General features: G+C 37.4%; 1 protein-coding gene across 1 annotated transcript; it reads right to left on the reverse strand.

Annotated features, from left to right (window-relative positions):
* Positions 1 to 3,913: 3,913 nt before the first annotated feature.
* Positions 3,914 to 12,785, reverse strand: stx (ubiquitin-like domain-containing protein stuxnet). The gene is made up of 5 exons (XM_085951996.1): positions 12,434 to 12,785; positions 12,186 to 12,273; positions 8,508 to 10,108; positions 7,242 to 7,386; positions 3,914 to 6,853 (listed from the first exon to the last, which is right to left on the reverse strand). The coding sequence occupies exons 1-5, from the start codon at positions 12,631 to 12,633 to the stop codon at positions 6,317 to 6,319; spliced, it is 2,571 nt and encodes an 856-aa protein (XP_085808122.1). The 5' UTR covers positions 12,634 to 12,785; the 3' UTR covers positions 3,914 to 6,316.
* Positions 12,786 to 14,941: the final 2,156 nt, after the last annotated feature.

Here is a 14,941-nt window from a genome sequence, read left to right on the forward strand (position 1 = left end):
AAAGAAAACATATCAAAAATAGTATAATATAATTCAATATAATTTTAACTGAAAACATATTTAATGCGATGGTTGAAATTGCAACTCGTTAATTAACTTCAAAATTCGCATTTAAGTTTTCGTTAATACCAAACTCATGTCATTCTTAACATTTAATCTGTTTGTTTTGCTTGTCAAATGAAGCGTTGAAATTCCACTTTCGCAGAGATACATAGAGGCAAATGGTGGTAAAACTCAAAAGACAAGCATGGTAACTATTTGATATAACTGATATACATATCGTCACTGTAGGATTGGTTTGTCGAATAGACCAAATGTTCAGGAGACGAAAAACAAATTTCATAATCCTATATTTAAATACATGGAGATATTTAAATTGTTATTTTTACAGCATACGAATGATGTATTCATAACCATTACAAAGTAATTTAAAGAAAAGGATGGTTCTGGTCCATTTAGATACAAAAAAACATTCTGCATTAAAAGGTCGATTTCGACAAAAACGGATATTCGACAAACCAATCCTATAGCGATGATATAGCAAACAAGAATTGATTCAGAAATTTTACATGAATTCATCTTGTACATCATCGGAAATACTGCGTAATTATGAATAGGAGAAATACTTTCCTAACACTAACTCAAAATGTCAATTTTGTTGTTTCGACCTTCGCATACTAGGGTGCGATTTAGTACATCAATATTTTTTATGTTCACTTTTTCAGCCGATGACTCCGCAGACAACTCCTGGCGACCCCACTTGGGGTCACAACCCATAGGTTGGGTACCCGTGATATAGACAATCTAAGTATATGAAATTGAAACAGAATGAAAGGTTACTGTAGTGGAACAATTTTACCTTGAAAATGCGCAGATGCAATTTCTTTTAGTGCACAGAAATTAGGCAAGTGTGATTATTGTTATGGTTGCTATTCTCAACTAGCACTGAAATAAAGTCAATTAGATCGTTTTCTCTCACTCGGCGCCGCTCCTATGTCTTTAACCTTATGCTGTTTGTTTATATTCGTGAACCACATTACAAGTAATAAGGGTTTTACACATGAATGGATTTATTACTGTGAATAGGAACCATAGACATAATAAATTGAACTTTCGCGACAATAGGTAAAGGTTAGAAGGTGCTTCGTGCAATGCCGACCGTAGACAATAAAAACATTATCCCTGCCTACTTCTGCTGACTGGAAGAAAACAGTTTTGGATACATTAATTGTTAAGCGGTACCACTCTCAGCTTTAGCTTCACCCTAGTATGTTCTGCTTCTTAGTTGGAGCTATCTGTCAAAAACTACAAGCATTTTGACACAATTCTATATTCACTCAAACAGTTGATTACATAGGTACATAAATTATTAAATATTCAGATCAATATCTTGGCATTCTAGGTAAAACCATGAAACATGAATTTGTTACGAACCAACATTATTAAAAATAATTAAGATGAACAATCCCTGTAAAGTCGCATAACTATTCATAAGTAAACAATGCAAAAACTCTAGATTTATTTGCCAGGGCTACACTGAGATAATGAACAAAGGCAAACAATAATGAACTGTACATCATGCATAGGTTATAACAAAGTGTTGAAAGAGGCCGCCATAGACTAATATACTTTTGAGGCCGCTGTCTTTCAATGTGCTGATATAGAATATAGGTACATTGTTTCTATTGGATTTCAATTCAATCACATTAAAAACATTGTGAAGATCATTTGAAGTTGTATTTTGTTTCATCTTTGCTGTTATACTGATGTAATAATAGAATGATGTTCAAAGTGTCCCCGTGCCCAGAGACGCCGTGGGACATGTGAGAAAATTAACAACTTCAGTCAATCTTAATTCAATTCACTGACGAATGGTTACAATGATAAATTTGTCAGTTAATAAAGACATTCAAACGCACTATAGCACGTATAAATAGAGTCGAAATTGGATGATTTCACTTTTGAAAGGCCAATCATCGATTGACATCTCCCATGTCAACTCAGGAAAACAATGGTACTGGACAACCATTTATAAATATGGAAGTTTACATGAAGCCTACACATTTGAAAGGAATGGGAATTGACATAATCTATAGATTCCAATTAATTAGGTGTCGCTGTGCCTAATTTAAATATGCATCAATATATTGTGAATGGTTAGTCAAGTTCTACAATTTTGGTGTGTTACAAAATTTCTATTAGTTTTTAAGGGTGCCACAATTTTGGTGTGTTACAAAATCAGTTTTTAAGGGTGCCGCTAACTTGAAAAGCACTGATCTACGCGATGGCCATCATGAAAAAGTCAGACACAGTGGTCAGTCGCTCCATCAATCATAGTCAAAATGAACATTTTCTATTTTACACCAACCCAATTGTTCGTGATGTCCCAACTTTGTATGTCAAAGTGGTGATGGCTTCACATAGCTGTTTTGTCGATAAACTGCATAACAATGTGCCAGTAACGAAGACTTCATATTAGGCGATTATTTAAAGTCTACATGCGTGCTGTCTTTTTTCAATGTATAATCTAATATAAAATGGTCTCAAAAAACTCAACAGTCCCCTTCACTGACTGTACATATTTATGAATATTAAAATGCATCAATAACGCGGTGCGGCGTCTTACATGGGCGAAGTCGATGCGACGCAGTGCGACACGGAAATATCAACATGCTACATGAGTGGCCTTCATGTAGATCACGCCCGGCGAGTGATGCGAAGCAGCGTGTGGCTTCAGCGACGTGATCAGTTTGAGTTCAAACCAAAATCCTGGCAACTATAGCTCAGTAAATTAGGCTTTGTACACAGGACTTTTTTCAAGTCTATGTTACCACTGAGCTGTATATGAGTGGTTCACAAGCATAGTGAACTAAGTCCATTCTGGTTTTATTTGAGTAAGCTAGGTTCAAACATAATATATGAGTATTTCTAATTCTGTAAGGGTTATGATTACAATTCTAAAGTGTTATTTTGAGTACATTTAAGTTATTATGTAATGGAAATGATACCCTTTCAGAATAAGAAATACTCAAATATTATGTTTGAACCTAGCTTACTCAAAAATAACCAGACTGGACTTGGTTCACTATGCTTGTGAACCACTAATATGTACCATTGTACTGTCCAACAAGATCTTCTTGGTTACGTGTTAAAACTGTGAACTAACAAGCTCCTCCCATTTTTAACTGCACTTCGATTATAGCGCCTTCCGGTTATCGACGAGTTGTCTACGTGTTAAACTGTGAACTAACAAGCTCCTCCTACTTTTAACCGCACTAGCGACTTACGGTTATTGCCTAAATCTTCTTGTCGGACAGTACCTTGTGAGATGATTGATAACCCACTCATATATTTGATAATGATGTGATGGACACTTACTTAGAAAATGATGCAGAGAGGTTTTCTGCCGACTTCTGCGCTTCCCTTAAATAAGTAGAGTGTAATACTCAATAGATAGATTTACAGACTTCTTCTTGAGAAAGGCTTCTGCAACGAGTTCGAAACGTCTAGGAATGAAGGAGGAAGGATACAACATGACAACCCAAAAATTTATTATGTTCAGAGGCTTTCAAAGTACTCCTCCGTACCACTACAGGATTTTTAATAATTGAAGACAATCTTAATTCTATGTGCTGATGCCGTTTTCTTCATGGGATTACAAAATTTCCACGCAGTATACTGCTTTTTCCTTATTTCAGACATTAAATATTATGTTGCTTTATATTTATGATAATTACATGACAAAACAGATAAGATTTGTAAACAAAATATTACGGAATTGGATGGGCCCCAAGGGCCAGCCTCGCAGCAGAGCAAATCAAAAAGGAGGTTGGTGATCACATTTCAGATCCCTACCCCCAATAGCTCTCAATAAGTTTAGTATGCAATGATGAGATAGGTGAAATAAAAGTAATTGTGTTTACATTTTCAATTTATTTATTTACTAAATACTCGTACATCTCGAGAACAATATAGTCTTAGGTCAGATTACTATTTATCTAAATATATTTTGTTTCATTTCTTAAATTAACTCGTAATCTGTACACCAAGCGAATGCATTATTTTTACCTAAGAGCACAAACGTGTTTCATGAAATAACTCCAAATTGTTTCTCAGTCGGTGTGAACTGCTTTGATGTTTTTATGACTAAATATACTTTAGACTTTAGAACATATTACTCAGTTTAGAATTTCCCACACAATATATTATATTCTTTACATAGTTATTTCATAAGCTAGTGACAATAATATTACTATGATGAGAATAGTCATAAGTTGTACTTACTGTCCATTTATTACAAATATTTTTTTGGTTTTAAAATAATGGACAGTGAATTATTATTCATGTGCACATTGCATAAACACATTCTGTGATTACCGATTACATAAGACAAAGATTATATTTGAACAAGACTCCTCTTATTTTCGTCGGGTGTATAGTGGTGTTTTCGCTTGTGCGATCATCGCATTAGTAAAACGGTCTCATTTAAATGTACACAATCAATTCAGTTGCGATGATCGCATAAGTAAAATCAGCACTTAATATATTTTGTTTGAACAAATAACATAATAAATAATGAAAATCTTCAAAATGGTAAACAGGTAACCAAACCCGATACGGATTTACATCTACTTGATTTGAGAAAAGCAATATAAAAAATGGTTTACTTATTTCATTAGTAAGTCAATTAAATACAAAACTTTAAATGAATAATGTATAATAACATTGTATATTTTGCTTCGGGATAAAATTTTTGAAACTGATCATGTATGCAATTCATATAAAAAAAAGTTATAAATTCTTTCTTTGCGGTTAAGTAACGTAAAAGCCGGAGCATATAAATCAAAATTAATATTTAATTTCGCAGTGAAGTCAACCAATGTTTCAAAAATTAAGGCTAACGAAGATTTGGCTGTACAATTTTAGTGAGGAGGTGTTCTTATATCAGGGAAATGTACATTTAGCTTCCATATTGAATAAGTCCTATATGTTGATTTACATAGATTTAAAAGTAAAAAAAGTCAGTAATAAAAATTAGCCCCCATACTTGGAATTTGAAACTGGATTTGGTTATAGATGTTGGTTCTTCACAATGAAGCATTTTAATGTTATAATATACCTAAGGTGAAGCGAAGATAAAACATCAAACCAATTTATAAATAAATCCTCGATGATTCGCATTTCTTAGTTTAAAATATTTTTTTGGGTGATTTCTTTTGCCGGACCAATAACAATCGGAGACAACAAACAAACATCAATTTGGTCCCATTATTACACTAGTGATAGTTTGTGCGCTCAAAAAAGTGATCTAATAATCTTTTTACCTATTCGCAGAACGCAAATCAACACGCAAATATTGTTCACAAGCTAGCAAAAGGATGCGTCGTCGGCTTATAATTTAATATTATTTACGTGGTGTTTTCTACATGGAGAAATGTAAAATCGAAATATTAATAAATAGTACTTAAGATGAAACATTGCTTTATGATTCCTTTACGGTTACTTTACAATAATTTTTATAAATAATAATTATGCATGCACTACATCAGTATAATATATGTACACATGAGAAGAATCGGAACGGTCCTTCTTTAAACAATTAATAACAAGTGCCGACGGCAAAATATTTATTACTCCTCGCTTACGAGAGCTCGTTCGTTCTCCACATCGGAGCTCTGCATAAATTTAAACTAACCTAAATCTGTCAACTCCACGTGGGATAGGATATTGCATACGTCTATCGGTCATTCAATCTTTAGAATGCGACGCGAGAGAAGTTTGCCTGTATTTTTCTCAAAATTGATAAAAAATCTAATACATAACACAATATTTTGGGAACGAAACGTGTTTATAATTTCAAAAACAAATAAATAATGCGTAGAAAATAAAATTTAAACTATAATAACTGAACATTTAAGATAAATTCGGAAAATAAACATGCATCAACGAGCATAACAGGATTTTATACAAATCACGTTCCTATCTACAGTTAACAATTTCAAGTATCCAACGCACGGAGAGCGTCACTGTCATTTCAACAAAACGACATTATCGAATCATTTTTGAAAATTGCACTGCGACGCTCGCCAACGTTCTCCGTAACCGCCTCGGGCATCTGACTAGACGTTTTTAACGCGGAAAGTGAGATTTCATTTTCTAACAAGACTCCGGAAAACGGGAAAATCGATACTATTCGGTGAAATAATATCTTCCGCGGTGAATATAAATAGGATTAAATTAATATATATTTGGAATAATGAGACGTAAAATATGAAAGACGCGTTTCATACGTCGTCTCGGAAGCCGGATTTGAAGACTACGCGACGGTGTCGATTTCCTCGGCGATGACGCTGGGAGCCTCACTCTGCGAGATGGAAGCCACCACGGCAGAGGCGGAGGTGTACGGTGCCGCCTTCATCTTGCGCGCCTCCCGCCGCTGCTTCTTCTGCTGCATCACCAAACGCAGCTGCTCCAGCTTGCACTTGGTTTTGGAGTTGTCTAGCGCTAGGGCTGTGGCCGAGTGGCACTTCCGGCAGTTTTTACTCTTTCTCAACTTTTCATCTTTATCGGAGCACATGTGACACTTTTTAGTTTGGGGTGCGGCAGGGCCGCGGGCGACAAGTCTAGCGGTGGCACAGGCGCAGACCTGGGTGGCAGCCGCAGACGGAGGGCGAGCATCGGCGGGGGATTTGCGCGTGCAAGCGCAGGCGGAGGAGGCATGAGCATGGGCAGGGTCGGGCGAGGGATAGTGGCCATCGCACTCACCATAGGGGCACTCCCCCGCGGGGCCGCTGCACTTGGTGCATCCACATTCTGACGACCAGCAACTGCCGGCCTGTTGCCTGGACTCCCTCTGCAAAGACAATTAATTTCAGATTATATATTGAAAGGAACTATATATAAGAGTAGGTACTACTTGATCTGTTTAGGCCCTTACTTGCAGCAAAAACATGAGCCAAAAAAACTCAAGCATTGACATTTTGACTATAAATATAATAAATGGTAGCAATATTGAAGTGAAACGATTTGGTTAAATACAATCATTACTGTCAATTGATATCACCAATGACAGGTTAGTTCAGCACCTCGAGTACAAACTCATTCACTGCGGACCTGTTAATTACTATTTAATTACCACATTTAATTAACATGCTAATTGTATCTAATGGCCAACTAATGGCAACACAATAGTTGCGTTGGACGCACGGAATGAGTTAATAAACGTGCTAGCAAACTCTCACCTGTCTGGATCGCGCAGAAGAAGCGGAATTGTGAGTGGGTTCAAAAGTGATGCGAGCTCCTCGGCGATACTGCGGAGGCGTGGCGCACAGCAAGTCGTTTAATATGTGAATTATCGTAGAGATGTCTCTCTTCGGTCTGCCAAATCTAAAAATCGTAAGGGTGAAATTAAATAAAATGGTACCTAGAGTTTTTCATATATCAATAATAATATTTAAAACTATCCCTGTGTAAGATCTAATTTGGATACAAACATATTTCAAAATAAGCTAAACATCTATTTGATGCCTAATTTTATTTATAAATGGTTTTTTTTAATTAATATTAAGTATAAAAACTGATAAAGTTTACGAAGTATAAAAACGATTTCATGGAATTAGAACTATAAAATTGCATTACAAATTAATAATACAATGCATTTCTACCATGAATTGAAAGTAAAAAAGAAAAAAATAAATGTATCAAAATTAAAAACTGTCAAAATTAAAAAATGGAGTCTCAATATAGAGAAGTTCAAATTAGCTCGAAATCATTTGGAATTTGCATTGCAAATTCATTTTGCACAATTTTGTGCTCTGAGATTTATTTGTCAGAGCTGCATCGGCTGTTTATATCTTATGATAAAAACACTACAAACGTAGAACAAGTGTCTTACACAATGAACCAGCATTATTTAGGCTCGGTTCAGACACGGCGGATTCCGCGCGGAATGGACCATGCGGCAAATGATAGCTGTTCAGAAAGACGTGGTTTTCACGCGGAAACCGAGCGCGAAGCTTCAGTGTTAACATGGAAGTACCTGTACAATTTATTATTATTTATATTATCAGTTTGTAAAATGGAATTCTACCAAGTAAATTACAACCAAATTAATTATTATAATTATGTTATTAGCCTGTAATAAATAGCTGACGTATCAAGGAGAGCCTTTTTTCTAACGTGTCCTCTCTATCCGCAAATATTTCATATTACAAACAGAGCCATGAGGATTCATTCATAAAAACATTCGTTATTTTTTGACTGAATAACTTTCATTATCGTAAAGTAAATTTATATTTTTGTTCCTAATTGGAGGTTATATTGACAGATTCGAGGCTGCCCGCTCAGTCAGTACGCGACTATTAGCTAAAACTATTAAAAACCTCGGCATCCAGATCTGTCATCTTTCAAAAACAAAGTCAAAATCGAAAAAAAAAAAACAATTTAAATGATGCCTCATTGAGACTAAACAAGCAATCAAGCACTGGAAGGGATTGAATGAGTGTTACCTGTCTTGGAGGGCCGGATTGAGAGTCCCAGAAAATGTGCCGGAGTAGATTCCTTTGCCATGGTGCTTCATGGACTCGATAACAGCGCCCTGGCCCGCCTTGGAGCGCGCGCTCTCCTCGTCAGCTGGGTCCACTTTGCTGGTAAGCACCTCCTTGGAAAGCTTTTTAAGGGTCTGTGTCAGATTTTTGGACGCCTCAATGAGTGCCTTGGCGTCAGAGACAGAAGCAGAGGGCGGGGCGGCTGCGACCGATGTCTCGGCTCCTGCTTCCCGGTCAGCAGGCGGTGGAGATGGGGACGCGCTAACTTCGGGTCGCGGCTCCTCTTCTGCTGGTGAAAATCGACCCTCGGCAGACGAGCAACCAGCAGCCTCCCGATGGATGTGTGAGGCGCGCGCAGCGGCCTCTTCGGCTCGAGCGTTTCGCTGCATTTTCTTCTTGAGGTGCTTGTTGACGACAGACTGCATGAAGGTCCTCTGCTTGCTCTGGCCGGCGGGGCCACCACGCTTGGATGTCCGATGCAGGAGGTAGTGCAGCCGCTTGTTTTTGGAGGAGTCAGCCACCTCCCGAGACGGGGACGCATGGCGGGTTCCCGTTGTAACATCTCCTCTTGGGTCGGATTCGGAGCTTTCAGTGATGTCCGAAGTTGAACTGGACGGCCCCGGGTCGCCGTCAACGGTCTCTCGGGGTGGGGACCGGCGGGGTGCGGGTCCGGGTCGCCGGGGACGGGTGGCGGCACAACGTGGGTCGAGGGCGGCACAGAGGCAGGAGGTAAGGTTGGCGGCAATGGGATCGCCAGGACTGGTCTCCCCCGCGTTGCTCGGGTCTTCCGCCATGCTTTCGATCAGGTTGTTCTTGAGGGAGCTCGGCAGCGGGACGTATCTGGGCGGCGGGGCCTCGCCCTTTTCGCTCCCCCGGTCTGCACGGGCTGGGTCAGGGGGCGGAAAAGAGGGTCTCATGGACGACTTAAGGGGGCTTGAGACCAGATTGGACAAGGACTCGATGGGGGAGCGCCCCTCGAAACCGCCCGCGGTGTTTCCCGCAGGGTGGTCAGGGGAGGTGCGCCCCCGTCTCTCAGTCCCATCGGGGGGGGTCCCATCTGAATCCTTGTCAGCATTTCCAATCTCCGCCAGGGATTTGAATATCTCGAATGCGTTTTGGAGAGTTTCTATGTCCTGTTTTCGGAGGAATGAGATGTCATCAGGGGCAGAGCGCGTAGGGCGTGGCTCTGGAGCGGGGGATGCGTCCCCAGAGGCAGGTGACGGGCCGGCAACATCGGAGGAGTCCTCAGCGGACTCGTACCCGCGTTCTGCGGTCGGTTTGTACATAAATTTAACAGGTCCCTCGGGAGTCTTGAAGGCATGCGGGGAACGTTTGGCCGGAGGACGGCGGGCGTCAGGGCGGGGTTTGGGTGTGGGGGCGGTGCCTGTGCCGGAGTGAGTGGCCACCGGGTTTAGGGTGGACAATTGCAGTTGGATAAGCATCATGTGGTCACCGAGCCGCATCGTTAGGTTGAGCGGAGACTTTCCACTCAAAAAATCATTCACTTGGGAATCATTCAGGGACTCTAATGCCTGCATGACTGAATTTTCCGGTCTCTGTGTCTGAAAATGACATAAAATGAATGAGATACCTAAAAATTATATATTTACATAAGTTTGTCATATTTTTTTTTCTAATGGATTTAAATTCAAATTCTATCAAGTACCTTCGGTCGATAGTATTTATATTATTTTTTTGTTTATGTATTGAATAAAGTATTTTATATAATACATACGGACCTAATTAATTATTTATAGTGACTAAATTGTGTAATGATGAATTCCTTCACCTTGAAATTGACATGCTAACTTTGACTCGTCACAAGCACCCTGCGTACATGTGTGATATTGAGGGATACATGTTATTGGTATTTAAACTACACACGTAACTTTTTGAGGCATGCAGGTAGCAAAAAATGCCACAGCACCAGATGAAATAATGAGTTGGCAAATAATGTTGAGACTCATTGTCTCAAGCCGCCCCAATTTTCTACTCAATATTGTGCAATGAGGTTTTAAATATTTCAGTGCATTCATAAAGACGCGCCCCACAAATGAAAATCTTAAATCGTGAGCAATCATTGACTTTAATAGCAATTACACAGTTACCAATGCAATAGTGTTGGTGCTTGATTTGATTGGTTTATAATATACGCTCAGTTGCTAGCGTGAAGTAAAGCAATAAATGAAATTTAAACAAGTAACGAGTTGCTGATTGTACTTACTTAAGTATTATTTTTATTTTGTATTATTATCGTCTGTTAAAATAATGAATAGGTATTCAGGCAGTCTTCAATACGTAAAAATGTCAAATTTGTGTTGTTATGTGAAACACAAGACAGAACATGCCACGTGCATCCATACTCTGAAGCTCAAGGTTAATTTGGATATTTTTGTACGTTCTTGGTAGTCTTCGACACGATTGTCAGATGAATCATGCCAAAAAATAGGAATCCTTCCAATTCGGTCACAACTCCAGGGAACGACTCGTGGCTTTTTGTGATCGGGTCAATAGTAGCAAATGGTCGGCCTGAGAATCTGCTATGTAATTTGAGTTTACTACGCTCAGTTAAGCTCAAATTCCAATGGCAGATTGCATCTGCTACGACTAATCTATTCTCTGTGGTTTTCAAGGATTGGGAGCGATCGTGAGTAAAGTGGGATAAAACCTATTTTCCGTCGTCCCGATCTAAGCGAAGATTGCCGAGAACGTACGAAGATATCCGAAAACCGCCCACTAGGTTTGACAGCTCAGTTTTGACGTAAATTTGCGCAAGAATACTGTTCAGTGTTGCACCAATCTAACGATGAAATGGTTTTTGGTCAACCTATATTTTTAATAATAGCAGCACTATGTTTATTTTAAACCAATCAAAAACAAGGACCAACGCGATTGAATTGTTGCGTGTAATTGCAAATAGTGTAAAAACGTTGGCCACGACGGTCGGCGTGGAGCGTTGGATCGGGTTGGGTCTGCGCGTCTGCCAATGTAATTAAGCCTTTAGGTTCACCTGCGCCATAGCTCTCATAACTATTTCATACTAATCAGCTGATACCTCATTGGTTACATAGATACTGCCTAATATCAATAGGCCGACCAAAATTGTGCATGCGTTAAATCTATGCAAATTTAGCAAAAAGTCTTATCTTTTACGGTGAATCAATCAATGATGGCAAGGGATGTATTGAACGCAACCAAATAATGATAATATTTTATGATGTATAATATTATAATTAGATGTCATTTCCATGGCTTTTAACAAAATGTTATTTATTTGTGATAGGTATTGGGATAATTTGGACAAGAGCCACAGCTGAAGCCGATTGTGGGCTTATGTGATTATTTTATTTAACCATGTATAAAAAAACTACATAATTTTGAAGGTTACTGATTATTGCGAATGTTTATAGAATAGGTATATACCTACTTATTATTATTATGACTAATACATTCATCAATGCTGATTTGTACATAAAAAAATGGTCGTCAGTAAAATACAAACAAATTATTATCATATTAAAATTTAATTGAAATCATATAAATCGTGGTATTCTTCTCGAAAATAGAAAACTCGATTGGAAAAGTTTAGTTCTGGCGCATAAGAATTTAGGATAGATACGAACGAGTAAGAAAACTTACCAGTAAACCAGTCTCGACGCTGGGCAACAGGATAACCCTTGATCCGTCCATGAGACCGTTGTCTTCCAGGGTACCATCCCTCAATTGTCTGAAATGAAATGTTTTTTCGAATAAAACAATGCATATTGACAATTTACAGTGGAATTGCATACGGTTCACGAGTAAACCTATTAACCGCTCAGATAGAACGGAATGTATATGGACGTAGCGTATTTTGATAAGATGAAAGTAGTTTTAGCCAATTGTACCTTTCCCGGTGCAAGAGACAAATCCTATCTTTGGAAACTTTCAGTTTCTTGGATACAATTTTCTTGAGCTGGTCCACGGAATTATTATTTTCGCAGGTGATTGAGAAATTTCCTCCCGTAGTTGTTTGTATGTTCAGCGTTATTTCTGAAGAATGGCTTGAGCCACACCCAAGCGTTTCACTGGACGTGCGCCGTTCCATTTTTAATATATTGTTTCTAAACCATTCAAAACACTTTTCACGGCCTTATTACGTAGCGAAATTCCTTATAGGGACGATATTATTAATTAGTAACAGGAAAACAGGGTCACTTTACAGCAGGGCCCAGATTTGATGTGGCTGCAAGTGTGACCAATCGAAATAAATTTATATTAATAAAAGCGATTTTAATAATTTTGAAAAAATAACAATCACTTTATTTTATCGTGTTAAAATATTTTTAAACATATTTATATAATAGAAATTCTATGTTCAGCTTATAAATGATCTTTTTAGGATTGAAATAACACAAAATAAAATATGGAAAACTATTTTTAGTGTTGCTCACACTGTAAGTAGTACTATTCAAAATAGCGCGCTTTTTGAAGCAGAGAGGATATCATGCCAATATCATAGAGAAGGGAATGTATAAAAAAATTATCAATAGATTGCCGTTTTGTGTTCAAATTGTATGATTACCAATAATCACACAACTGCGAATCGCTTTTGCCGTATGTATCCATGGTTCATCTGTAGATTGTTTTACTTATACTCTATATTCGATTTGTTTGTCTAGTTGTTAGTCCAAGTGGAAGTAGGGTATGTACCTAAGTGGCGCCCAGATATCTAGATATTCGCCGTTCAGTTGGTGGCGCCGATTTGATCCATCCCCTGCATTACTCTTTTCCTGAATCTCAGGTCAAAAGTTTATAATATGCCTACTATTGTCATTTTATCATAAAAATCACATCATTTAACTGATCACAAACATTCTTATAAAAAATATTATTTTTGAAAGGAATTTGAACCATATGTGAAAATAGTATGTGGTGAGGAAGATATTACCACAAACTCTATCGGGATCCTTCTATCTACTCACATGATGAGGCGGCAAGACTACATTGGAAGATACTCTTTATTCTTTAATAGACCTTAACTGAGTTTTTTAACATTAAAAAACTTGTGTTTTTGCCAGATCTGGGACCCATGAAATTATAAGCGGACGCGTTTCCGCTCGGCCATCACAAGTACTTACAGTAGGTATAATTAATAAGTCTGCTCGAATCAAATTTTATATATTGTAATTTTTATAGAACTTGTGATTTCTCGATTTTTTTTTGTTCCTCGAGAACTGAGAATGGTTTACTCCAGAAATTTCTCATGTTCCATTTCCCTCAGGATTTTTTTCCTGTCCAGAATTTCTTTGTTTACTTTTCCGGTCCAAATAATCGAACACTTATAGATCTGTTTTTTAGTTCTTCTGGCCCAAAATTTTTTTAACTGCAAATTTTACCAATGCCATTTCAAGTCAAAGTGACTCATTTTTTACCTCATTATCCTGACAACGATTTCTTGAATTCTCGAGATTCTCATTGATTCTTTAAGAAATGAGAATTTCAAAATTTCTGAAAAATAATTTCTTGTAGAATGAATTCTTTTCTGATTATTTCTGAAGAATTCTCGAGAAGAGAAATCTCTATCACGATCTCTTCATGTATAGGTCAATAAAAAAAAATCTTTAATGTTTTCAGATAACTTTTATTTGAAATTTGAGGAATAGTAGCTATTATCAGACATACAAAATATATATGAAAATTTAATTACAAAACAAATGAAGGGTAGGTGTAAGAGGATTATTTAGAATATAAAAATAGCATTTGATTCATATAAATAAATAAAACATTAATATAATTCTCAGCTGTTGTTTTCAACATAACTTTAGCACCACACAAAATATTTCTGTACAATTTACATCAGTAAGCAGCAAAAACCTTAAGTTGAATGGTCTTATTCTGCAAGTCTACTTGTGAGATATGGTACATTTTGTCTCATTATAAAACTTATTGAAAGGTGTAATAATTAAATATATTTGGTGTATGGTATCCACCGACATGATGTTTTTTTACGAATAAGTATTTGGTAACTTTTGAGGATACCTACAAAGAACTTTTCCATAAACAAAAAAAAATATGAATAAGTTAAGTAAAAAAATCAAGCTGAATAAATTATTTTACAGGTGGTACACATTGAAATTCACTACTATATTAGTCATTCAGTCAAATATAACAAGAATATTATTTTCCAACATATGAAATGCATGAAGCCTTCAAGTCATTTATTTGGAATAGTGTAATTTCTAATCTCAGTTTGTGGATTAAACTCATTCACAGCAAAAACGAATTTTAGCAGTTCCACGGCTGGCTCAATTTCACATATTTTTCCAATGGGTTGAGAGAATGGATAATAACCATTTTTAGTAAAAAGTCTGTTAACTGTTGTTAAAAAAATAATATCCACTCTATGGAGGCCC

The sequence above is a fragment of the Rhyacophila brunnea genome, unplaced genomic scaffold (genome assembly GCF_057557595.1).
Source record: "Rhyacophila brunnea isolate RB1 unplaced genomic scaffold, BYU_Rbru_1.0 scaffold_3, whole genome shotgun sequence".
Taxonomy (NCBI): domain Eukaryota; kingdom Metazoa; phylum Arthropoda; class Insecta; order Trichoptera; family Rhyacophilidae; genus Rhyacophila; species Rhyacophila brunnea.